At 43.1% G+C, this 27,621-nt stretch overlaps 2 protein-coding genes across 5 annotated transcripts in view; one reads left to right on the top strand and one right to left on the bottom strand.

The window, feature by feature from the left end:
- Positions 1 to 27,621, top strand: part of SHISA3 (shisa family member 3) — a 51,569-nt gene that overhangs the window by 12,327 nt on the left and 11,621 nt on the right. The gene's annotated exons all lie outside the window — the stretch shown is intronic.
- The window catches only part of ATP8A1 (ATPase phospholipid transporting 8A1), a 191,980-nt gene continuing 173,174 nt past the window's right edge, over positions 8,816 to 27,621 (bottom strand). For all 4 annotated transcript variants that reach the window (XM_061584305.1, XM_061584306.1, XM_061584304.1 and 1 more), the window contains 2 exons: positions 16,434 to 16,525; positions 8,816 to 9,733 (listed from right to left, as the gene is read on the bottom strand). In XM_061584305.1, coding sequence (XP_061440289.1) covers positions 9,636 to 9,733; positions 16,434 to 16,525 — 190 coding nt within the window. In that variant the 3' untranslated portion in view covers positions 8,816 to 9,635. The remainder of the gene's footprint in view (positions 9,734 to 16,433; positions 16,526 to 27,621) is intronic.

Genomic DNA, 27,621 nt, shown 5'->3' on the forward strand with positions numbered 1-27,621 from the left:
ATGTATTTGTTCAGGTTCTTGAGGTCGAGCACCACCCTGAACGACCCTAAAGAATATTGAGTAATTTCCCCCAAATCTCTTCCCTGTCAGGATGGATTCTATTGTTGATATCTGGAGCAGATGGGAAATCGCTTGGAGGGTTTTTGTTCTTTTGTCTTGAGCTGCCGAGAGAGATGGGACAAATCTTGCCCGGGGGAGGGATGTAAATTCCAACCTCAAGCCATTTCTGAGGGTGTGTAATACCCATTGGTCCAATGACGTGTCCCTCCACCGCTGAGCAAAGCATTAGAGGTGGCCTCTCACCGGAGGGATGCTGGTGTCAGAATTGATGTTTGTTCCCTCATGCCTAGATTCAGAACCCAGGTCTATTGGGAAAATGTGGTTGGCCCTTTGTCTGCGGACGTTGTCTATACCAGAAGGGGTGATTGGTCTGGCTGTCCCTAGTTCGTCCCAATGTCCTAGAATTCCGAAAGGACTGTGACTGTGAATATGGGTGAAAGGCTCTTCGAAACAGCCTTTTGTCCTCCCTTTTCCTGGAAGAGGGCATAGATTTTTTCTTGCCCTTGGATTCCAAGACGCCTGCTAGGGCTTCATCACCAAATAACTTATCTCCTGCATAGGGTTCCGAAGCAAGGTTAGAGCGAGCTGTGGCATCTGCTTCCCAGTGACACAGCCATAGGGTTCTACGAGTGAAGACACCTGCTGCTAATGACCTTGCTGCAAATTGCATGGCGTCCATGGATGCATCTGCCATGAAGGTCACTGCCCGAGAAACTTTTAACAAGGACTTGCGTGTCCTGGCAGGGTCCTGTTGTGGGCCATCCAGAAGGTCTTCTAGCCATAAAAGAGAAGCTCGTGCAAAGACAGAGGATGCTGCTGCTGCCCTGATGGAAAGTGCACTAGCCTCATGTACCCTTCTGAGTCCCTGGTCCAGTTTACGTTCTGTCGCGTCCTTGAGGTGAGCATCTGAGTTTTTAGGATTCAAGGATGGATTTAGAAGATTAACTATGGGCGCATCTACTAGTGGGACTTTCAGCTGGTCCATAATCTGTTGTTCCAGTGTATAGAATTTGTTAGTGGTTGTCACCGACTGTAATGGGACATCAAACTCAGATTTGATCACTTTAGGCAGTAATGAAGGGAGTTTGAGCACCCTGGAATTAGGCTTTGGGTCTGGACACACTGTTGAGATCCTGGATGTTGAAGGAACTGGAGGGTCTTCAGGGGAATGTAAGCTGAGGGCCTCCATTGCCTTGCACAAAAGGGGAAGGAAATGGGACTCTTGGAAGATTCTGTTGGTTGAAATCTCTTCCGGTTCCGACTCCTCACTCCAGTCTTCATCTAAGACAATCAGTTCATTGTCTGGGTCAACAGGTGTCTCCTCTGTAGGTTGAACATGTCTACTTTGGGTGGCAGCATAAGGGTCAGGTGAATTGTGTGATGGAGGAGGCTGCGGGTTTGATGATGGGATGGCTGAGGAAGACCCCTGCGCTCCATGCATTCCAGATGTGTCCCTATGGGGGTGCTGTATAGAGGATGCAGTGCCAGTGAGATCCTTGGCCAAATCCACTTAGAGGGAATCCCTGTGTTGATCTTTTAATTGTTGCAGCATGTGGGCAGATAGATGTAGTTGCAGAGGCTGAGTACAGTAATACCTCACATTAATGTACTCAATGGGACCAGAGCGAGTACGTAAACCGAAAATGTCCTTAAAGTGAAGCACTACCTTTTAAAACATTTTTCCCCTCTCCTTCATGCGGAGCCTCAAAGCCTTGCGCTAAAGCTTCTGCTGCTGCACTGCCGCGCCTCTCAGCTGATCGTGATCGAGCCTCCCAGCTGATTTGCGGTGGTGCGATCGCATCTATTTCCACCCCCACATGCTAAAGCCTCTGCTGCTGTGCTGCCGCGCCTAACCCTAACCCTGTAAGTGGTTTGCTAGCTGTGTTTCTGGAGAAATACAGGCATATGAAGCATGTACATTATAGCGAGGCGACATTAAGTGAAGCGACGTTAAGTGGGGTATGCCTGTATGTGCACAACAGGGATATGCCCCCCGTTGCAATTAGTGTGTAGGGAGAAGGGGGGCTGAGATCCTTCCCCTTCTGTCACATGGATGGTTTGGTAAGATGCCGACGTGTCTGTAAATCCCATGAAATCCTCTGGTGAGGATCTGGTAGAAAAAAATGAGTCCAAGCTAGGATGGGCTTGTATGCCTTCTTCCTCAGACAGTGACTCTTGGTCCCTTTGAGTCCTGAAGGCAGTGCTGTGGGTGTCCCTCCCCTCATCTGCATTATGATCATCAGAGCTTTGCCTGGCCTGGCCAGTCTGTCTGCAAGCCATGGGCATCGTGCCATCTGAAGCCACCCTGCCCACTACATTCATTGCCTCAGCCAGCCTGCCGGAAGAGGGGTGGGTCATGGCTCTCTCCGTCTGAACATTCAGCACAAATGAAGGCCCTAAGGCCTGTCTGGGTAATGGTAGTGGCGCTGTTCCTGGTTTGGGTGGGAGCAGCTTGGACCTCTTCTCTGGTCTTTCTGATTTGCAGGTTGCTTTCCCCATGGGGCAACTGTGCTGCGGGTCTTACGGGGGCTGGAAGCCACAAAGCGGCTATGTTCCTGCTGATGCTTCCAGTGGGGGGGGCTGGCATGTCTTGTTGCGGGCGTTAAGATCAAGGCAGTGACGCTGGTGTAGGAGGATGGAAAACGACTCCTCCTAGGGCTTGCACTATAAGCACTGCTGTTCCAAGGCAGGAAAGGAGTGTTGGTGCCTTAAAAACGCTGCTGCCTAAATTCCCACCTCCGCAGGTAGCGAGTTCCGTGGGGGGGGGCGTAAGGCTGAGAGTGGCGGTAGCAAGCTGGTCCAGGTGGAAGGGGGGTAATAAGTAGAACACCCCTTACGAACTTCCCACACCTGGGGGTTCTGTTGAAGGAGTGGAATCCCCTGGCTTGGCTTGCGCTGCAGGAAATGCTCCGGGGGAGGGGAGGAAAGAAAAAACCTTTTTTTAAACAGAAAGGTAAGGTAGAAAGGAAAACAGAAATATATAAGACAAATATATGAGACAAATATACAGGCCTGAACACAGAGCAGAGAGCGAGCAACCATTGTATGTGAAGGCAGAAGTGAACTGAGCTGGGAGCTGTACAGAACAGGAAGTTCCTGCAAAAATCAACAGTGTTCTTCTGCCTTCAGCCGCTAGGTGGAGCTACTTACCCACCTGTTACCATCTTTCCATGCACAGGAGAAATAGGGGCCTGCTCTGAACAGCAGTCCCCATATGCTGTTAAAATGTTGTGTTGATGTTTTTGTCACCCTGAGCTCCTTCAGGAGGAAGGGTGGGATACCAACTAACCAATATGATTACTTTGGGATGTTGGCCAGCTCCTTCCCCCACTCTCTTGGACCTGTTATGAAGATCAAGTCCCTGCCTAAGAGCTAATGGAGCAGACACTGGGGACAAGGAAACAGAAGCACACAGCTCTCCAGCAGAAAAAGAAATCAACCCTGATCTCCACTAAACTGCAGAGTCAAGACTAGTTGGAAGATTCCCTTCTCTTCTGGATGGGCATGTAGTTTAATTTTCAGTTTTGAAGTTGCCTTCTACCGGGAAGAGGAGTTAACCCTTTTCACTCCTCTGCTGACCAACTAACCATGGTTAATTTGAAAGTATCTGGTTTAACTGCAGCTCACAGAAAGAGATCCATGCATAGAGCCAGTGTGGTGTAGTGGTTAAGGTGTTGGACTTTGACCTGGGAGGCCAGGGTTCAATCCCCACATACGAGGCTCACTGGGTGACCTTGGGCCAGTCACTGGCTCTCAGCCTCATGAAAACCCTATTCATAGGGTTGCCATAAGTCGGAATCGACTTGAAGGCAGTACAATACAATACAAGCATATATTGGCTTAATAAACTGAAAACATGATAATCCAGACTGGGCCATAGCCATATAGGATCTGAAATTTGGTTCTTGTTGCTGATTTAGGCTGGAATCCTATACACACATACCTGGGAATCGGTCCCATTGAACTCAGTTGCTTGTATAGAAATGCAAAGGATTGCACTGTTAGACTGGAATACAAAGAGGGGACAGGTGTGCAGGTGCAGAACTGCTATCTTGCTATAGCAGTTCTGACTTCCAAAAAGACAAGTTGTTAAGAAGCACACACACACATCAGTTCTTTGGACCGAGGCCAAACATAATTCTTTAGGCATATGTGAATAAGAAATCACAATAGAACAAAATTAAACATACATATTAACTAAATGAATAATAACTTCCAGGGAGGATTAACTCTGTTAGGCAAAACCACATTGTAATTATCAATCAATTGAAACCTGCTATTATAACTCAAATATGTGATTCTGAATGAAAAATAATGTTCTTGTTCGACAAACATAGCTCAAATAACCAACTAGATTTTAGCAAAAGCCCTGGAAGGGCTGGAGTATTTAGTGAGGAAAATAACTGATTTATTGTTTTCAGTGGGGCTTGAATATGCATACTAATTTTTTCTTTGGGAAGCTAAATCAGTTATTTTACTTTTATTGCAGCAGTGACTTTTCAATGATGTGTCTTGTTTTTGTCTTGTCTTTTCTAAACAGGTTCCTGATCATTTTTTAATCTTATGTACTGTACACTGGGATTACATGCACATCTTACAGGTTTTTAAAAGTTTACATATTCTTAGGTAAATGGTGTTCCTCTGCGAGAAATCATTCTTTGGCTATCAAATTGCATGATAGTTTTAAAGTGACTTCATTATACTGGCTTGCACTCTTCCATAAGTGCCTTTATAAAATAACATTTTAGTTAGAGTGCTATTTCTTCCCACTTTCTTGTGTTCCTAATTATTTAGTAAAATTGCACAATGTCATATTAGTTAATTAAGTGATATCAAACTAATTTTTATTTTAAAATTAGTTAAAATTGGAACAATGGAGTGTATTTCTGACAGATGTTTGCATTTAAGGTGCACACAAAACTTCAGTTTATTTAATGGCAAGGTTTATTTTTTAACAATTAGAAGACAAAACATTTAAAATTTGCAGTTCTAAACATGCACATTCACAAAATGCCAATGACATGTAACACTGCATAGAACTGAATATATTACTAAAATTTAATAACATTATAAAACAGTGCATTTGACATCCATTTAAAACTAAACCTGAGAAAAACTACCATAAACACTGAGCCAAAATCTCTCCATTCATGCAGCTTCACAATTTCCACAGTAGTTTCAGCAGTAATGGTTCAGTGGAGCTGGAAAGTTCTACCTTACTTTGAATGTAGTCTTTTTATATAGCGCCTGCCTTTCATGGCAGCATGAAAATCAAGTTCCAGTAGAAAAATATTAATGCATTATGGCTTCAATTGTAGAACAAGAAAAAACACTGAAACATGATTTTACTTTTACACATTTGGGTCACAGTTTTGTAGTTACAAAATATTGAATGGATGCAAAATCTGTGCTGGAACAACCTACAAAACACAGTAAGATGTAACTCTGCCTATTTTCACAATCATCCTGATTGAGTAATCCAATTAGTTTAATGGATCTTGCATAAATTTTGAAATGTTAATTTTCTGAGTTCACATTCATTGCTAATAAAATGAAGCTATTTTTTAGTTGTTTATCCAACACTTACTTTTGCTTATCAATAATGTATAGTTTGATGCATATTTGAACTGAAGGAAAAGAAACAATGACCTTTATAGCACAAGCATGCATCAGCTCAGATTCACACTGTGACATATTAACTCATGCAGACAGATTGATAAAACTTACCAGAACGATAACTGCTTTTTGCACAATATGTAAATGAGTAGAAAAAGAAGAAAACTAAATATACAGTGCAATTCTCTTAGAAAATAATTCAAAATGAATTATATGATGAAAAAAGATGTCTTCCCATGTGAGACTGTGCAACAGGAATCTTTCACTATTACATTTGTTTAAATATTTCCTCTATTTTTTTTCAACTAGAAAGTTGTTTATAAATTTGTCAAAATTTCTTTGAAAAAATAAATTTAACACTAAGAAAAACAAGTCCACTTATGGCTTCTCAAAGTGATTCCAATTAGCTGATGTTATGGTTACTACATTCTCGCAAGTAATTGAAATACAGATATGTAGAAGTTCTATCTGCATGGCACAATTTTCATTGAATTGATAAAATAATTTTTTAACATTAGGTTGAAATTGTTACACAATACATTTAATACATACAAAATGTAACTCTTTCTGGATTAATTAAGAGAAATGTAAAAGTTTAAAATTTCAAAACAAGTAGATTAAAGTACTGTAACAAGTACAGTATTTTTTATTCAAACATTTGCTTTATTCAAACATATGCTTGCGAACCAATAGCCCCAAATATATAATTTCTATATTATAATGTAATAAACCACTTACATAGCATTTTGTTATGAAATGTCTATGTTTGCAAATAATATGTGTATTGCATGTCTATCCTTCTTCCAAAAATATATAGCTTACTTGGGCATCAACTCTTTAGGAACTTACGAGATTTAATTTAGATTTTAATATCAGGGAAAAATCGAACTATTAAAGACAGAATAAATATACAGTCATCAGATTGTTTTTATAAATTGCATGTGTCCTAATAATGACTGCTATCTGAAAAATCACATCCAGTGTATGAGGTTTTTTTTTAAAAAAAAAATCAAATGGGTTAACACAAAGATTAAAATGGGTAAAAATGAAAAATTAAGTTGTGGTACACTCACTCAGAATTACTAAAATATGCTGGATAAACTTGCACCTTTTAAAATCAAAATATGATAAAAGATACAACAATCACTGGCAGTTTAAAATCCTATGATCAAGGAAATGTGCTAAGAACAGTCTACAGCAATACAGTCAAAATGATTATTGGTTGCATGCCATTTTGGTAAATGGGATGGTCATGGAACTTTCATTTCCTGAACTGTACCTAATGTGATATTTATACCTTCACCTTAATCCAGTGAGGGTGGTCTGTTTGAGGAAACGTGTGTGTGTGTGTGTGTGTGTGTAGTAATAGGTTTCTGCATGCAGATCATTCTCCTAGGTCTTTTGCATGCAAACTACTGTTTCATGCTTCAGGGAAAGGAATAAGGGCACACACCTGCATCCAGCCCCCAGGATTTATGGAAGTATGCAGTACTTGTAACTGACCACTTGCCTGGGGCGTGGGAGACAAATCGAGACTACACTCTTTAGTCCTTACAAATGATCACTCCATGTTAGAGGCCATAACAGGCTGCATTGGGGCCAGAAGCAAAGAACAAGCACATAGTTTATGCTGATTTTAGCATAAAGTGACTTTATTTATTCTAAAAAGAAATATGCAACGCTTAGAATTGTATTATAAGTATGCTAGAAAGTTACACGTTTTAATCATTCACTTGGGAAATCTGTTGAAGTAGATGTGTCTCACTCATGACATAGAGTAACAGGCCGTTTTAGAAAGGGCATGCCTTGAATTTTTGTGTGTGGTTTAGGTCAAGTGTTTGGCCTTCCTTGTTGATTCATTCATTACATATGCCTAAAGTAGCTTTCCTGCAGGCAATTTCTGGCTGCACGATGGAAAGCAAGGCTGTTTTCAGTGAGGGGTTGTTTTTTCTTTTGGTCTCTGTTTCTTCCATTTTATTTTCTGTTGAATGATTACTAGTGAAAAAGAACAGTGTCCTTGCCATTATGAGTCGGTGCAACTGTGTATCATAAGTATATAAAAGGTTCTACATCATTTAATAAATACAATGTTCCTATTACACTTTGTTTTTAAGTTGAACCATCACATACAAACATTGCATTTATCAGAATATTTATACTTGTCTTTCTACGGGTAGAACAGTTGTACAGTGTACTCAAGTCAGAGGTGAAACCTTCTATATAAAATATATTTTAAAAATGGACGATTGAAATTGCTTTTAAAATCCATAGCAGACTGCATATTAATTTGCAGTCTATATCAGATTCTGTCTCTCTCATCCTGATTAGACAAACCTATTTACCACTTAATTAAAATACTTCTGGTTGTGAGGAGGGAAATCTCACATTACTGATTAGAGTATGAAAACTTTTTAGTTAGTTTACTTTCCTTGTGCATTAGTACTTTACGTCTTACACCTTTAGATGTACATCTAAATAACACAGAAAATAATTTATTGGTTAAAATGCTCAAACTTCAACATAGTCTAATTTAAATCATATCTGGGAATCTACACATATATTTGACAGTAAGAATAAATACTTGTTGTATAGTGCAAACAGAAAAGAGTACTATGCTAATGACTCCTGTTTCTCATATTGTGAAAAGCACTAAAGTAATTACTTTTTGTAGCAAGTTGCACATAAAATGCTCTAATGACTAAGTGTAAATTAAAATCAGCATTTTAAAGTACACTTGTGCTCCAATCCAGTAAGAGCAAACTGTGGGTGGAAACCAGTTTCTGTGCATGAAACAAAATTTTGGTTTGGGTCCTATAAATGCCAAAAGGGTGTTGCTTGGGGGGGGGGAAAACCTCATGTGGTATGCATGCATAATGCTCCTGCACTATGTGTGGACAATAAACAACATGGCTGGCTTTTTCATCTCTGACAGTGTTTATATCTGTTTGTGGGAATGAAAACAGAAATCAAGGCACCACCTTTTTCTTTCTGCCCCTTATAGGTAATAAGTGCCATTAAAATGAAAGTGATGGTCATATGTTTGGGTGTGGTATCAGGGGAACATCTTTGCAAACAGCCCGTTTTTGAGCACAGGTATCCCTGGATCAGGTCCTTAGGCATAAGGAAGGGATATAAGGCAGACCAGTATTTATCTATAATTCAAAGACAAATGCCCCTTACATAGAAAATGGCTGCTGTGTTAAATGGATACATTTCCATTAAATGAACATGAATAAGAGAAAGGCTTGTATAAGGCCAAAGGTGAAAATGATCACAGATTTAAAAAATAAATGCAATACAAAGCAAACAGTATCAAATTCACATTATTGTAAAACTTTTCAAGTACAGAGTATCAAGCATGCAATTCTGATATCACACTTGACATTGCTATCCTTTAACATTTTTCTACTAATGATTACTAAAATGAAAATATGGAAATTCTTTGGCAAACTTTTTAGGCTAGTTTGACACATTTAACTATAAATGTCTTGCTTTGAAATCTTACTTCATCACATATCTAAAAATTGATTTTAGCACTTGTTGAAATCAAAGGCTAGTTACTTTAAATTATTCCCCATTTGCAAACCTTTGCAAACGCTATGGTTGTCAATGTATGCTATAATGTATAATCTGACTGTTCAGTATGTTCCCTCTCTATATATAGGAACGGTACGTATTCAGCTTCAGTGTAAGTAAGTAGTCTGCAAAGACTGAAGGAAAATTTCAATCTCTGCTTACAAAATCCAAGTAACACTTGTTAAAAATTTTAGAGATGGTGTATTACAGTATAGTTGCACAGTGCTTATGTCTACTCAGTATGTGAACTCAAACTTCAAGGAATAAGATTAACAACACACATCTTCTAATTTCTGTTACTGGACCTTGTTAGCAGACCCAGAAAATATATATTAGTTTGCCATACTATGGCAAATATGAGAGCTCAGTGACATTGTTCTCCTTCACCACTCGTCAGGTCTTTGCTTTGTAGTATCGTAGGCTCGTATTACTTCAGACTGTGAAACAATCCCATTTTCATCTTGAGAGAAGGCATAACCATCTGCAATTATAAAGCCAATCTGGAATGAGAAACACTGACTACTGTCCTAGTTTTACTTAAATATTTCAAAAGAATCACTCAATTTAAAGAAACATTTTTGCTGAGAGCAGCCCTTATATTTTACAGAGAAGCAGGAATGAAAGCAGATAAAGATCTGTTATTCAAATAATAAATATTCAGAGTGTACACAGAATGATACATATTAGAAGAAGGGATCATAACCTGGTATTACAAGGGTTCCTGATTGCAGGGACGCTTCTAAGCATGTTCAGCCCAGCCTAGAAGCCCCCTTCAGACCTTCCTAGAAATGGCAGGGAAGGAGTGAGCTGTGCACGGGGATGTTGGGAACAGGACCAGCAGGCATACCCCCCTACACATTTATGACTTCTTGCATTTGGTCGAATGCCTAGAGAGGGCTACAGTAAGTGATGGATTTGATTGCATTGTATTGTATGACATTTTCTTTTTTATTTGGCTTTTAACTGATTTTACCTAAAAAATGCAGACACACCACAGAGAAAGGGAACAGACACTAAACTGTAGAGAGGAAGCTAGAAGCAGGTGTGCCGCTGGAGGGGTCACCACAGAAAGGGCAACACCAAAGGAGAGTCCTGAGGGCGGGGGCACTACCCCCTTCTATTTTAAAAAAACCAAGGAGATTGGTAGTGGGGAGGGCATATGGCGCATGTCTAGTTCCTGTGCAGGGTGAGAGCCTGTGCAGTGAACTGAACGATAGGAGAAAGTCACCAGATGCCTTCAGAGTGAGAGTCTGTAACTGGCAGAAGGCTGGCCCTACCTGGGTATGAGACAGGGGGAGTAGATGTGTCCTGTGTGAAAGATATTGAGTGGGTCTGACTGTACCCAATTCTCTCAGATGCCTACTGGGATAACTGTTTCAGGTAGGTTTTGTTGGTGGGCTCTTGTTGTGCCCATATCAGGTGTTTAGGAGGAGTCTTAGTAAGGAGGAACATGGGTGATGCCACCCCAATTTCAGTGATCACGGATAGAGAAAGGTATAGCCATGGGGAGGTGGTGAGCTCCATAGCAGTCGAAAGCAAGGCTATCTACGCCTTGTTCCTCGCTCCCACTTCTCTCTTTTTTTTTTACAATAATTTTTATTCAAATTTTCATAAAACATAGAAAAACAAAATCATAAAACATTCAAAGACAAAAAACAAAACAAAACAAAAATGATTAAACAAAAAAAAATAAAATGTTGACTTCCAATTTGTCACATATCAAATCAGTTATAGGTCTACAATATATAACAATCCTGTCTCTTAAATCATATTATAAAATCACTTTCCTCCAGTAGTTATCTTAATTAATCATCAAATCTCATAAACATTACTTTATTCTTTCCACAAAAAGTCAAAGAGAGGTTTCAATTCTTTAAGAAATATATCTATCAATTTTTCTCCAAATAAACATGTCAATTAATCCATCTCGTTAATAATTATAATAATCTTATTGTCATAACCATAGTCCAAATAAACATTTCGATTAATCCATCTCATCAGAATCTGTTAGGTCCAATAATTTCAATAGCCATTATTCCATTATCCCTATTAGTTCCATCTTCCATCTTCAATAGTCCTGTTAAGTCCAGTAATTTCAGTGTCCAATCTTCCATTATCAGTATTCCATAATAATCTTGCTGTTGTAGCCATAGTCATATAATAAGAGTCTGATGGGAATTTCCTCTATCCCAAATATTTTCTTGCCATCCATTCTGAATAAGTTGCTGAAATACTGTTGTAAAGTCATATCTGTGTTCTTCTTTTTTACAAAATGCACTGGCTCATCTCTTAAGAGTTTTTCCATTGTCACATGGCTGCAGTTAATTCCATAGATTTTCTCTATATCAAGCTCCATCACATCATTCCAGTCCAGAAGATTATCCAAGCCATTGATAACTTTATCTTTAATATCTTCATTAATTTCTTCAGAGATAACGTTAAATTCCAAACAGTAGATTTTATTTCTAAAATCCATAAACTCCAGATCTTTTTCCAATTCCACATTTGTTCCAATCTCCAGGGCTTGTATCTTCCCTTTATTTTTTCTTTTCTCCTCTCTGATCTCATTCTCCTCTCTCACAGGATCCCCTATTTCTTTAAGCTCCTGCGTCATTTTGCTCAGTTCAATTTTCAACTCCTTACTACCCTGTCGCAGGGTTTGTTTCGTTATCTCAATCTCATCCATTATTTTCTGAAACATAGTTACTTCCAGATTCTCAGCCACTTTCTTGATTGCCATTTTTAAAACCACGAAAACAAAGCAAAACAAAAATAAAGAAGAACCACTTCTTATTTCAGCAACAATTAGGTTAATATTCCAGGCTTGATGACATCACAGTATAAACAGAGCAACCTGCCTTATCTCTCTATGTTCAAGAATGCAAAACAAATTTAGTTCCCAGCATCAAAACAGTTAGTGGCGTCGTGAAGAAGCAGATTCGTCAAAATAAAATAGACCAAAAAGAGAATAGTCCCAGACAATATAATATTCCTCGGAATAGAAATCAGGAATAGAAATCCCTCTTCTGTTTATATCTTTAGAATGCACTTCCAGGACAGCTTTTTGCGACAGAAACAGAGGTAAGCTGTTAATTTCGTGAATAACAGAGAAGAGTTATAGCTCACCCAGAAGTTGTCCAAAGCCGATCAATCTGACAAATCTCCTTTTGCTGCAACAATTTAAACGAAGTAAAAAAAATAATAGAAAGAAGGGTGCTTGCCTGTTAGTCCGTTCTCTCTTTAAAGAAAAGATAAACGTATCGCTTGAACAGATAGAGCTTGTTCGGAAGTCCGTCCGGCATTGTTGGCTGGACCTTATCTCATAAATTAATGAAATCCAGTCCTCCCAACAAAAACAGGCTTTTGAGGTTGATCTCTACGTTTCTCCCTGCCCGGGAGAAATTTCATCAGTCAAAAAAAAAAAATTCTGACTGATTTATATCTGAATAAGCTTCTTTTGAGGCGGGAGCCCGTCCCAAAAGCAGGCACAAGCGAAGTCACCCTTCCCGGAAGTCCGCTCCCACTTCTCTCATGGACAGGTTCCTCATTGCTCACTGTGCCCACTGGCCTGTGTGTGTTGTTTAATGCCAGATCGGCACACAATAAGACCATACGCATCCATGATTTGATCATGGATGAAGGTGCCAATTTGGTGTGCATTACCAAGACTTGGGTGGGTGAGCTGGGAGGAGTTGATCTGACCCAGCTTTGCCCACCTGGATACTATGTGCAACACCAGCACAGGCTGCAGGGATGGGGGGAGGGGTTGTTGTGGTCTACAAAACTTCCATCTCTGTCACCAGGAAACCACTCAGTCTTGGAGCTGGCTGTGACAGCCTGCATCTGGTGTTGGGCCAAGGAGACAGTAAACTAGGGTTGCTGGTGGTGTACTGTCCACCCTGCTGCTCAGATGCTTCTTTGACCGAGCTGGCAGAGGCTGTCTTGGCTGTGGTAATGGAGGAGCCCAGAATAATAGTCCTGGGTGATTTCAATGTCCATGCTGAGGCTGCCTCTAGTGTTCCGGCTCAGGACTTCATGGCCTCCATGATGACTATGGGGCTGTCTCAAGTTATCACCAGCCCAACACACAGGGCAGGGCACACCTTTGACTTGGTTTTTGCTCCAGATAGAGGAAGTGGTGGTCTGGAGATGGGGTGGTGGTAGATTTCACCCCATTGTCATGGTCAGACCACTTCCTGGTGAAGTTTAGATTTATGGCTCTGATCCTCCCCTGCAGGGGTGGTGGACAGATTAAAATGGTCCGCCCTGGAGACTAATGAAATACACATTCCTGAATGTGCTGGGGGAGTTCCCAGTAGATACAGCAGGTGAACCTGTTGAAGTCCTTGTCACACTGTGGAACACTGAGGTGCATCAGGCTCTTGACACGGTTGCCCCCAAGTGCCCTCTCTGGCTTTGTGGAGCCTGGTTTGCACCTTGGTACACCAGTGAGCAAAGGGCAATGAAACAGGCTGGACGATGGCTAGAGCGCAAGTGGCAAAAGACGTGCTATGAGGCTGATGGGGCATGAGTAAAACATCATAACCATGCCTACTGTGTGGGGGTGAGGGCAGAGAAGGAGGCCCACTTCTCTGCCACCATTGCATCCTGAAGTAGCTGTCCAGCAGAGCTTTTCCATATTGTCAGGGGACTGTTGACATCAACTCCAGGAAATGGAGTTTTAGACCCTTTGGAAGCCCACTGTGAATGGTTTGCAAGGCATTCTAAGGGTAAAGTTGCTTGTCTCCATAGCAATCTTGATGCCCCATCCACATCTACTGTAGTCTCCAGTGAGGTGTCCAGTGCAACGTCTGCTGCAACTTCTTGGGAACGGTTTCAGTTGTTGCAGCCTGATGACGTGGACAAGGTGCTTGTGACAATGCAGCCAGCAACATGTCCTCTTGACCCTCGCCCTTCTTGGCTTATTAAAGCTTGCCAAGGGGATTTGACCAAGTGGATCCAGGGTGTGGTCAATGCATTGTTGCAGGAGGGAATGGTTCCAGCCACCCTGAAAGAGGCAGTGATCTGACTGCTCCTGAAAAAGCCCACCCTGGACCCATTAGTTTGCGACAACTATCACCCAGTTGCAAATACCTTTTCTTAGGGAAGATGATTGAGAGGGTTGTGGCGCAGCAATTGCAAATCATCTTGGATGAAACATCTTGACCCATTCCAGTCTGGGTTCAGGCCTGGTTATGGGACTGAATTGGTCTTGATCGTCCTGATGGATGACCTTTATCAGGAGAAGGACAGGGCAGTGTGACCCTGTTATTCTTACTTGATCTCTCTGCGGCTTTGATACCATTGGCCATGGTATCCTTCTGGGCCAATTTGGTGAGATGGGTATTGGAGAAATTGGGCAACTGTGTTTCACCCCCCTGGCAGTTGTTCTGTGGACTGCTGTAGGGTACCATCTTGTCCCCCATGCTGTTTAACATCTATATGAAGCCCTTGGGAGCAGTCATCAGGAGATTTGTGGTGAGGTGTCAGCAATATGCTGACGATACCCAGCTCTATTTCTCTGCAACGTCCGAATCAGGAGAGGCCGTGCAAGCCCTGGACCACTGCTTGGACTCAGTGGTGAGCTGGATGAGGACCAATAAACTGAGTCTGAATCCTAGCAAGACGGAGACACTGTGGGTTGGTGGTTCCCAAGTTCAGATAATTGGTCAGTTGCCTGCTTTGGATGGGGTTGTACTCCCTCTGAAAGAGCAGGTCCATGGTCTGGGGGTGTTCCTGGATCCATCTTTGTCGCTAGAGGCCCAGGTGACCTCAGTGGCTAAGAGTGCCTTACCACGTTCGACTGGTAAGACAGTTCTGGACCGGGATAGCCTGACCCCTGTTGTCCATGCACTGGTAATCTCCAGGCTGGATTACTGTAATTCGCTGTATGTGGGGCTACCCTTGAGGTTGGTCCAGAAACTGCATCTGGGGCAAAATATGGCAGCGAGAATGCTAACTGGGGCAGGGTATTACCAGCATGTCACCACACTGCTGAAAGAATTGCACTGGCTATTAGCTACCAGGCTAAGTTCAAGGTTCTAGTTTTGGTGTACAAAGCCCTATACAGCTTGGGACCAGTATATCTAAAATACCATCTTATCCCTTATATACCCAGTCAATCACTGCGCTCTGCAGGTGAGGGCCTCCTGCAGATACCATCTTATCAGGAGGTCCGTTCCGCACAACATAGGGAATGGACCTTTCATGTAGTAGCATCTACCCTTTGGAACTCCCTCCCCTTAAATATTAAACAGGCACCATCTCTGTTATCTTTTCAATGCCTACTGAAGACCTTCCTCTTTCAACAAGACTTCTAAGTAGAGACCTTATCCCAGTCTGTGTGTTGGAATTGCTTTTTAATGTTTTTAAACCTTTTTTTAAAAAAAGATGTTTTTAAAGCTTTAAAAAAATGTTTTTAAAGATGTTTTGTTTTAATATATTTTAAAGACTGTTTTTATGACGTTTTAGAGTGTTTTTAGTGTTTCGTTTGCTGCCCTGGGCTCCTACTGGGAGGAAAGGTGGGATATAAATCTAATAAAGAAAGAAAGAAAGAAAAGAAAAAAGACAAAAACAAAAAAGAGAGAGATGAAAATGGCTCTGGAATAAGAAAGGTTCTTGACAGAAGAAAGGACCCCATCTGTCATCAACCACAGGCAAGGTTGGTTGGAGGGGAGTGGGTGGGAAACTCTTCCTCTTGGAAAGAAGGCAAAAGGATCCAGGGACTCTGGCTGTCATGTCCAATAGGAGGAATCATCCCTGTCAAGGAATGTCCTTCTCTCCCAAATATGCTTTCAGTTACGGTCCTTTTTTACTTACTTTTCTACTCTCCTTTATTTGGTTAAATCGTGAAGGTGAGCAAGGCATGCAAAATTTATTCTCACTAGACTTCTAAAACCCATTCTATTTACTTATTTGAAATGTTTGCATCCCATTTTTCCATTTTGAAGTCTTCAAAGTCACTCACAATAAAAACCAATATAATAACAGTTAATAATGCAATGTTAAAAATAGTTATGGTCCATATAATGAAAGCTAAGCAATTTAGCATATAAAATGTAATTTAGCAGAGTCAAACATAAAGCCAAACACATAGGAAAGCAGAACCAAACTCCATGATTGTACCATTATTTTTGTTTTTTGGATTTGTACTTATTTCTTGTAAATCCCCAAATACTTACGAAGCAAGTTTTGTTGCAGAGACTCAGAGTGGTACAGGCTGACATGGTTTTTCTTAAAGACATTTTTCAGTAGCTGAGCTCGTTCAGTTAAGCTAAAAAGAAAAGTAAAAAATATGTCAATATGCTAATGTCTGAAATAACGCAGCACTGTGAAATTATATTCAGTGTTCTTTGGGGCTATTAAGCAGGGTCTCGCAAGTTAACTAAAAGCACAATCCTGTGAAGTAAGCCACTGGGGCTTACTCTCAGATAAATGGATATAGCACTGCTTTCTAGGGTTGCAATCCTATTCACACTTTCCTTGGAGTAAGTCTCATGCAACTTAGTGGGGCTTATTTCTGATTGCACTGTTAGAGACTATTGATTGGCAAGGGTAATTCTTCAAGATAGGCTCTTTAAATTTCTACTTATGGGAGACATAAGACAAAAGAATGGATGTAGAGAATGGTCCCTTGGACCCACCTGAAGGGTGATTTTCACAGGTACGCCTGCCATCAGATTGGGTAGTACTGCCATCTAGCGTCTGAAGGCAAGAATGCACTAGAGTTAAAACCTGGGGCTCGAGCCCCTCCCACTCCAGTCTTCATGATGACGAGTCTGAAGTGGTAAATCTGAAAGTAACCAAAGGGCAAAAGCCCCAGCAGCAAAGAAAATATACATAGCAAATATCATAGAACTTGCAACATGAGAATAGGTTTTAACTAAAGAAAATCAGACAGAGCACGAAACATATAGGTTGAACTATATACAAAATACTGAACAAATTTCCCCAGAAATCCCCCACAAGGGAGGGGCGTGATGGCAGGCGTACCTGTGAAAATCACCCTTCAGGTGGGTCCAAGGGACCATTTTCCACAGGTAGCCTGCCATCAGATTGGGATGTACCAACGTAGCCCCCTAATAGGGAGGGATTCCTAAGAGAGTTACAAATCAGAAATAACGTGTTGCAGGACACGTCTCCCGAAAGAGGCGTCAGCTGAAGCATAGCGATCGATCTTATAATGCTTCACAAAGGAGTTAGGGGTAGCCCATACTGCCGCCCTGCATATGTCTGTAAGAGGAGCATTAGTTAGGAAAGCCGCCGTAGTGGCAGCAGACCTGGTCGAATGAGCCGTGATATTAGACGGCACTGGCAAATTAAGTGACTGATATGCAAGAGAAATACAGGCTCGAAGCCAACAGGACAAAGTGGATTTGGACACCTTTTTTCCCAAAGATCTCGGATGGAAGGATACAAATAATGCGTCTGTCTGTCGAATGTCCTGGGTGCGAGAGAGGTAAACTTTGAGCGCTCTCCTAACATCCAGCGAATGCCAGGCCTTTTCGAGGGGATGGACCGGCTTTGGACAAAAGGATGGAAGTACAATGTCCTGGCTACTGTGGAAGATTGAGTTGACCTTAGGACAGAATGATGGATCCAGCCTCAGGACTACAGAGTCCTTATGGAATACGCAGAGATGACGGGCCGATGACAAGGCCTGTAACTCCGAAATCCGCCTCGCGGAAGTGATAGCCACGAGGAAAAGGACTTTAAAAGACAACAGTCTTAGAGGCACTGAGGCAAGAGGCTCAAATGGAGGTCGCTGTAATGCCTGCAAAACTTTGGAGAGGTTCCAGGATGGAAAGTGGTGACGTACCGCTGGAGAGAGGTGGGTAGCTCCTCTTAAGAAGCGTTTGATGAGCGGGTGAGTGCCTAGGGGTGCTGCCGATGAAGAAACAGACAAAATTGAGGAGATGGTGGAGGCCTGTCTACGCAGTGTGTTCGGTCTGAGTCCCAATGTCATGCCTCTGTATAGGAACTGTAGAACGTGCTGTACAGTGGCTTGGGGTGCTGAAAAACCTTTGGAAGTGCACCAGCTGGAAAAAGCACGCCAAGTACTCTAATAGATTCGAGTAGTTGACGGTCGCCTTGATGCTAAAATAGTGTTTATGACCCCTTGAGAAAGACCAGCAGTATTCAACTGTGTCCGCTCAAAAGCCAGGCTGTCAGGCTGAGCCAGTTCGGGTCCGGATGCCAAACTGGACCTTGGGAGAGAAGATCTGGCCTGATTGGGAGGGTCCAAGGATCCTCCATTGACATCGAGAGGAGGTCCGAGAACCAGGGTCTATGAGGCCAATAAGGTGCTATGAGTAAAATCCGTGTCCGTTCGAGTCAGAGTTTTGTCAATGTCCTGCCTATAAGGGATATAGGCGGGAAGGCATACAGGAGCCCGTCTGGCCATGGTGTCGTCAGAGCATCCACTGCTTCCGCCGTTGGCTCTAGGTACCTTGAGAAGTAACGAGGCAGTTGGCAGTTGTGGCTGGAGGCGAAGAGATCCAGCGAGAGGGGGCCGAACCGCCGCTGGAGAAGGGAGAACACAGCCGGATGAAGCTTCCATTCTCCCGGATGGACCTTTTGCCTGCTGAGCCAATCGGCCATAACGTTTAGAGTTCCGCTGAGGTGTTCTGCTCGTAATGACAGGAGGTGGAACTCGGCCCAGTCGAAGATTCGTGTCGTTTCCTCCTGCAGAGCCCTGGACCTTGTGCCCCCGTCTGTTGATGTGAGATTTCACGCAAACATTGTCTGTCCGAATGAGGACATGTTGTAGAGCGAATAGTGGCTGGAAGTGTCTCAGAGCCAGATGAGCAGCTCTGAGCTCCAGCCAGTTGATGTTGTGACTTAGGTCCTGGGTTGACCACACGCCTTGGACAAAGGTGGAGTTGCAATGGGCTCCCCAGCCGGACAGACTGGCATCCGTGGTGATTAGGACTCTGGTTGGGTCCCGAAACGGTGTCCCCTTGGTGAGGGAAGTTGTGGATACCCACCAGTGGAATGATTGCTTCAGAGATTGGCCCAGCGGAAATACGCGATGGTTGGACCTGGAAATGTCTGCTTGAAAAGGTAGGAGAGCCCATTGTAAAGGTCTGGAATGATGTCGAGCCCATGGAACGATGTGGATGGAGGAGATCATTGCCCCGAGAAACTGGGCCAGAAACATGACATCTGCTGTGGGGCGATGTAGAAGTAAGGTTGCCATGGCTGTGATAGAAGCAATACGGTCTGGGGACAGAAAGAACATGGCTAGGGATGTGTCCAGTATTGCTCCTAAGTGCTGGAGGCGCTGAGTTGGTTGTAGATGACTTTTTTCGGCATTGATCAGCCAGCCGTGAGAATGTAGTGCCTCTAGGGTGAACTGGATCTGCCTGTTGGCCAAGTCCCGGGAGCCTGCTCGGAGGAGGAGATCGTCGAGATAAGCATAAATATGGACCCCCTGGAGGGGGAGATACGCCAGCATGGTGGCCATCACTTTGGTGAAGACTCGGGGAGCCGAGGAGAGGCCGAATGGAAGGGCCCGGTATTGAAAATGGAGGTGGCCTAGTGCAAATCTCAGGAACCGTCTGTGACCCGGGCAAATTGGGATGTGCAAGTAAGCGTCCTTCAGGTCGATGGATGCAATAAAGTCCCCTTGTTGTAGAGCCTCTACAATAGACGCCAGAGATTCCATCTTGAAGTGGCGGTATTTGACGAAGCGGTTGAGGCCCTTGAGGTCTAAGACCGCCCTCCATGAGGAGTCTTGCTTGGGAACCGTAAAGAGGATGGAGTACACGCCTTGTAGCCGTTCGGATGGAGGAACAGGCTCTATAGCGGCTATCTCTAGTAGATGTCGTAGGGCGTCCTGCATGACCTTTTTGCGTGCCCTGGAGACGGAGGAGATGCAAAATTTGTCCGGTGGTGTCCGCCAAAATTCTATATTGTAGCCCTGGGTGAAGAGAAGTCTGACCCAGGAGATGTTTGTCAAGTTTAGCCAGATGCTGGAGAAGAAGGAGAGTCTGCCTCCAATGGGGATGGAGTCAAAACTGCCTGCGCTGACGGGTTCCTCTGCCATATGCCTGCCTGCTCTGGTATTGGCCCCTGTATTGTGAGCGTTGTCTGGGCCAGGGTGCCTTGGAGGGACGGAAATTTGTAGGCCTGGTATCCCGTCCTCGTCCACCAGGTCGTCCTCTCCGAAAGGGTTGGAACGGTAAGAAGTAAACCGTCGCACGGGTCTGCGGTCGTCTCTTTTGGCCGTAGCTAGTGCAGGTTTACGATTGTCCTTGGGGTTGACAAGGACTGCTTTGAGTGTGTCCTCGCCGAAGAGCATAGATCCCGAGTATGGAGCTAAGGATAAGTTGGTTCTGGCAGTCGAATCGGCATCCCAATGTTGGAGCCATAGGGTACGACGAGCTACAATTTCGGCCGCAAGGGCGCGTGCACCGTGATGGGAAGCGTCTAATGTGGCATCGGCCACAAAGGCAGCAGCCTTGTGTATCTTGAGGATACATTTCCTTAGTTTGGCGGGATCCGGGTTGGGGTCGTCAAGGAGATCCTCTAACCACATCATGGAAGCCCGTGAGAAGATAGAGGCAGTAGAAGAGGCCCGGATGGAGTGAGCGGAAGCTTCATGGATCTTACGGAAGACAAAGTCAAGCCTCCTCTCATAGGGGTCCTTGAACAGTGATTCGCCTTCCTTTGGGAGGAGAGACCAGGATACAAGATTGGAAATAGGTTGGTCCACCCCCGGGACGTTCAGAAAGGACATGAATTCCGGGTCAAGGGTATAGAGCTTGTTGGCTAAGGATGAGGAACGACGTGGACGAAGGGGACGGGCCCATTCTTCTCTAGTCAGTTTTTTAATGGGGTCTGGTACGGGAATGAAGTGCTGCACTGATCTGGGGGACTTGAGAACTCTGGCACCCTTGACAGGAGGGACAACCGGTTGTACAAGTTCTGGTTGAATGCCAAGAGTGTCCATGACTCTACGTGACATATGAGAGAAATCTGCTGGGTCAAATAGGCGATAGGAGATCTCCTCCTCCTGGTCAGATTCCCCACTCCATTCATCCAGGTCAGTCTGAAAAACGTTCATGTACTCATCAGTCTGAGATTGCTCTACGTCCAGTCTACCCCTGACCACCTCATATGGGTTAGGAGAGGGTAGCGGAGCATCAGTATTGTCACCAGGGTGTCTCGCAGAGCTGGGCTGTCGCGAGGTTCCGGGCTGAGAAGACAAATGTAGAGAAGGCTGGGATTGGGATAGGCACCCCAGCAGCTCTCGTAGTTGTTGCAGGAAGACAGGGGTCAACTGTATCCCTGGGAGAGTGGAAGACGGTAGTGCCTGTTCCTGAAGAGGAATTTGAGGCTGCCCAGGCGGAGTTTGAGGAGCTTGACTGGGGAATCCTTCAAACTCTTCCTCTGATGACTCAGAAGGAGACTGGAAAAGTGCAGGAACGGCTGCATGGCGAGGTTTCTCTGGAAGCGAGGGTGATACGTAGCGTGCCTTCTTGGGCGCCCGGCGACTAGACAGGTGTTTAGTCTTTGCTTTTGCCTTGGCGTGTTTATGTTTAGCTGGCTGGCGTGGTGATGGATGGCCTGCTTCAGAGGATATTGTCACCTCAGGGTTCAAATCCGCCATGTCAATCTCTGAATGAATGCCCACAATGGGGAAGGAGCGGTAACAGAGCTAAGGTAGAAATAGTATAGGACAGACTAGAGACAGTATGACAGGAGTAAGTACGCCCAGCACGAGGAAAATAATGACTCGGGTAAGGTTGGCGCCAAGCTAAGTACACGCACACAATGGGTAAGGTGCGAGACCGCTAGTTACGCTGCCACTTTGGCCACGAGCAAAGTCCACACACACAATGGGGAAGGTGTGAGACCGCTAGTTACACTGCCAACTTGGCCATGAGCTAAGTACACGCACACAATGGGGAAGGTGCGAGACCGCTAGTTACACTGCCAGAAAAGATAAGCCTTATTTAACAATCGCAGTGTGGCCAGGGCTAGATACACGCACTCAATGGGGAAGGTGCGGTACCGCCAAGGTGCACAGACTAATAATGCGCCGCCGAAGGTGGAGCATAAGTCAATTGGATGTGCACCTACAAATATACACACACACAATGGGGAAGGTGTGGTATAACGGGGCTACTGGAGGTGCACCTACAAATATACACACACACAATGGGGAAGGTGTGGTATAACAGGGCTACTGGAGGTGCACCTACAAATATACACACACACAATGGGGAAGGTGTGGTATAACAGGGCTACTTGATGTATCTGAAGGAAATACTGATTAGGTGAATATAAGTTTGTTAACAGGAGACTACACAAGTCCCACAACAGGGCTACTTGATGTGTCTGAGGGAAATACTGATTAGGTGAATATATTAGGTGAGTATATGTTTGTTAACAGGAGACTACACAAGTCCCACAAGTGAGAAAAGTATTAGAAAAGAAAAAAGCAGCAAAAAACGAAACAAAATGGCGGCCGCGATATCGGAGCCTCTCACTAAGGCCCTAGAAGGGTTTGAAAACGGCCGGGAGCCAGCTGGAAGGATATGCCACCAGAGGGTGCCAAAAAACAGGCGAGAGAGGCGATATCAGTAAGCCTAATTAAGCCCAAGCCGGGCTGAATGAACAGCTGGGCTGAGGGGCCTCTGTAAAAGAATTGAATAAATAATTAACAATGGCAGCCGCAATATCGGGGTTGGCGGGAAAACGGGAGCGCCACAAGAGGCTTCAGTAATCCCTGAGGGAGGAAACGGGCTACGAGGGAGCTACCGCCGCAAGCTTCCCTATGTAGAGGCTAAATTACAGACGGAAATAAGGAGGGGGGAGACCGCAGCCGCGGAGCCCCCGCTAAATGATAAAACAGCAACCGCTGCTGTTGGAACCTCAGAAGACTGAATTACAAATGGAAAAAATGAGGGAGGGGACCGCAGCCACGGAGCCCCCGCTAAACAGGAAAGCAGCAGCCGCTGCTGCTGGAGCCTCAGAAGGCTGAATAACAAACGGAAAAAAGGGAGGGGGGGACCGCAGCCGCGGAGCCCCCGCTAAACAGGAAAGCAGCAGCTGCTGCTGGTGGAGCCTCAGGGGAAACCCCGAAGAAATAAAGAGGTAAAGCGATAAGGAGAAGAGTTGAAAATAAAGACTTAGCTACGCTCTGTCTAAATTCCGATCTGCCTCGGACGGAGGCAAGAATGAAGACTGGAGTGGGAGGGGCTCGAGCCCCAGGTTTTAACTCTAGTGCATTCTTGCCTTCGGATGCTAGATGGCAGTACTACCCAATCTGATGGCAGGCTACCTGTGGAAAACCACCAGACATGCCAGTAACCACTGCTTTTTGAATGGGATCTCTACAATGATATTTACGACTCCAAAGTCTCACAATTAGGAAAGAACATCTGCAACTTAAAGAAAACAACATGTATTGTATTTAGAAAGATGTAAATCAGATTGCGATTCAAAACAATGTTGTAGGATTAACTTTGAAATCAGACTGAGGCACAACACAAGTTTTTCATATGTATTTACACAACTTCTATAATGGGATGTCCCTTAATTTCTAATTGAAGCCACAACTGTGCAATTAAATCCTTGTTAATATTATATTTGAAATATTTAAACTGCATGCCCTTTATTCACTGGGCATGCAGAGATAACAGAAACAAGTGTTTATAACTGCTATATTAAAACCCTATTCAAAAGAACGTATGAGGGCTAAATCTGGAAGGGGGTGTATGCTTGGGTGTGTGTGTGTGCCCTTCCACCACTGATGATGGAGCAGGCACGTGCATGGGAATGTTGGGAGCGGAACTGGCATGTGAATGCCCATTACTCCTCCCAACATTAAATCCTTACATGTTCTTCTGAATGCATGGAAAGGTTTAAGAGATGGCTTTATCCTTTCCTTCTCTATAATTTGTTGAAGTGGCAATTTGAATAGAGAACAACTGTAGACAAATCTGCATTAGCAAAGCAATGTCTAAACCTCTACAAGCTCTGTGAAATCGGCAAGTAAGGTCTTTTTGTGATCAGATGATCTATGAAGTAGATCTAGTATGGCAAGGGTTTTTTTTATATCGGAGGTAATAAAAAATATAGTGCCATAAACGAGGCAGCTGTGAGGCTTTTACTAAAGAAATCAAGTTTAGATCCAGTGGTTTGGAATAACTATTGCCTAGTTTCAAACCTATCATTATGCTGAACCAAATGGTGGCTTCTCAGTTCCAGGTAGTATTGAATGATGCAGAATATTTAGTTCCACTCCAATCTGGTTTCAGGCTTGGGTTTGGGATGGAAGCAGTTTAGGCCACCCTGGCAGGCAGGCAGCTTGACAATACCCTTTTCAGTGCATGCAAAAAGCATTTTTGTTCAGGCAAGCCTATCTAGACATGTAGAAGTTTACATGTGTTTTAATCTGTTTTTAGTATAATTGTTGATCTTAATAATATTTTGATTTTTTAAAATACCTGTGTTTAACTTTGTCTTTTATTGACAATTTTAATGTCTTTTATTTTTGTAAACTACTTTTACTTAATAGAAGTTCTATTTACAATCAAGTGGTATATAAACTATGTAAAATAATGAATAATGAATAAACAAACAGATGGGAATGAGTACAACTTTGTTGGTTCTCCCACACCGTTCAGAGTCTTTCGATATTATTATTATTATTATTATTATTTATTAAATTTATATACCGCCCGACTAGCAATAGCTCTCTGGGCGGTGAACATAAAACAGCATAAAAATACAATAAATAACAAAACAATACTAAAATACAAGCAACAATCCAACACAATAAACATTTTTAAAATTAAATCAGTGTAACTTAAAATGCTTCAGAGAATAGGAAGGTTTTAACCTGGCGCCGGAAGGAGAGCAGAGTCGGCGCCAGGCGTACTTCCTCAGGGAGACTGTTCCATAGTTCGGGGGCCACCACTGAGAAGGCCCTAGATCTTGTCATCACCCTCCGGGCCTCCCTGTGAGTTGGAACCCGGAGGAGGGCCTTCGTAGCAGAACGTAGTGCATGACCATGGCATGAATTCTGGCTTAGTGGCATGGTGCTATGGTGGCCCTAGTCCTTCCTGAATGGCTGGTCTCAGAAGGTGGTGGTGGTGGATTTCTGTTCCAACTTTGGCCCTTTGGCTTATGGCATGCCTCAAGGCTCTGTTTTATCTTCCATGCTATTTAACCTCCATGTGAAACCATTGGGGTAAGTCATCCGGAGATTTGTGCTGAAGTGTTATAAGTATGCAGATAAAACTCAGCTCTACATTTTCATCTACTTTGTCTTTGCTGACAAAAGTTAACCTGGCATTCTGAAATCACCTGGGACCCCAAGGGGAGGAATTCAGTGTCTTTTGGTTTAAATTGATTATTTATTATGAATTTTACGTTGGAAGCTACCTTGAGAGGGTTTGATTCTACTAAGTACCCTATCCATTTTTTAAAAATAAATAACTTTAAAGGATAACTGGGAATAAGAAAGGAAAGTTCTAAGGAGGCATATAAGAAGAGCCTGTTGGATCAGGTCAATGGTCCATCTGGTTCAGTATCCTGTTGTCACAGAGGCCAACCAGTTGCCCATAGGAAACCTGTAAGCAGGACATGAGTGCAAGAGCACTCTCCTGTGGTTTCCAGCAACTGGTATTTGGAAGCATACTGCCTCTGACTATAGAGGGAGAACATGGCTAGTAGCCACTTATAGCCTTATCCTCCATGAATTTGTCTACTCCTCTTTTAAAGCCATCCAAGTTGGTGGCCATCACTACCTCTTGTGGAAATGAATTCCATAGTTTAACTATGCACTGTGTGAAGAGGTACTTTCTTTTGTCTGTATTGAATTTTCCAGCATTCAGCTTCGTTTGATTTCCACAAGTTCTAGTGTTATGATAGAGAAAAACTTTTCTCTATCCACTTTCTCTATACCATGCATAATTTTATAAACTTCTGTCATGTCACCTCTGACTTGCCTTTCCCCTAAGCTAAAAAGCTTTAAATGCTGCAACCTTTCCTCATAGAGGAGTTGTTCCTTCCCTTTGATCATTTTAGTTGCTATTTGCTGAACCTTTTCCAGCTTTACAGTATACTTTTTGAAGTGAGGCAACCATAACTACACACGGTATTCCAAATGCAAGCGCAGCATATATTTGTATAATGGCATTATGATATTGGCAGTTTTATTTTCAATACCTTTCCTAATTATCCCTAGCATGGAATCTGCCTTTTTCACAGCCACCGCACACTGGGTTGACATATTCATAAGCTTAAGATTTTTTGCTTGCAAATGCATAACTTTACACTTTTTTTTTTACATTGAATTGAATTTGCCATTTTACTGCCCATTTACTCAGTTTGGAGAGGTCATTTTGGAGCTCTTTGCAATCCCTATTTGTTTTAACTACCCTGAACAATTTAGTATCATCATCAAACCTGGCCACCTCACTGCTCCTGCCTAGTGCTAGATCATTTATGAACAAGTTAAAAAGCACAGGTGCCAATACCGATCCTTGGGGGACTCCACTTTCTACATCACTACACTGGGAGAACTGTCCTCTTATTTCTACTCTGCTTTCTGTTTCCTAGCCACTTCCTGATCCACAAGAGGACTTCTCTTATTCCATAAATGCTAAGTTTACTCAGGAGTATTTGGTGAGGTACCTTGCAAAAGCTTTTTGAAAGTCCACGTACACTATGTCCACTGGATCACCTTTACCATGATGCTTGTTGACACTCTCAAAGAACTCTAAATAGGTTAGTGAGACAGGACTTTCCCTTGCAGAAGCCATGCTGGTTCTGCTTCAGCAAGGCTCACTCTTCTATATGCTTGGCTATTTTATCTTTAACAATACTTTCTACCAGTTTTCCCAGGACAGATGTTAAGCTAAACAGCCTGTAATTTCCGGGATCCCCCCAGGATCTCTAATACAGGATGGTACATTTTCTAAAATATTATTTTAGTTAATTTAATTCTTTGTCTATTGTTTATATGTAGATTCAGAAACATTTGGCAAGAAATATGTCAGAGTCAGTCTGTATATTGATAAGATTTCTTTTAGAGTCACATTATGAAAATAATAGAAAGGAGCTAGGGATGCTTCTTCACGATTACCCATCACCCCATCCCAAGCAGTTTTATTTGTAAGCATCTTTACTGATTTCAGGGGAACTTTTCTTACGAGAGGTTCTATCCAACAAAGTTGTTCCATTAGCAGAAGGACTTCTACTTGCAAACAGTCCCATCCTTGCACAGAAGTCATTGTTCTAATAGGACGACTTCATTAAATATAACCCTTTGTTTTTATAGGTACACATACCCAAACACAAAACACACATCCTGTCAAATATGAACAGGGCATGCAAGTATGGAATTAAACA

Source organism: Rhineura floridana, chromosome 9 (assembly GCF_030035675.1).
Source record: "Rhineura floridana isolate rRhiFlo1 chromosome 9, rRhiFlo1.hap2, whole genome shotgun sequence".
In the NCBI taxonomy this organism is placed as follows: Eukaryota; Metazoa; Chordata; class Lepidosauria; order Squamata; family Rhineuridae; genus Rhineura; species Rhineura floridana.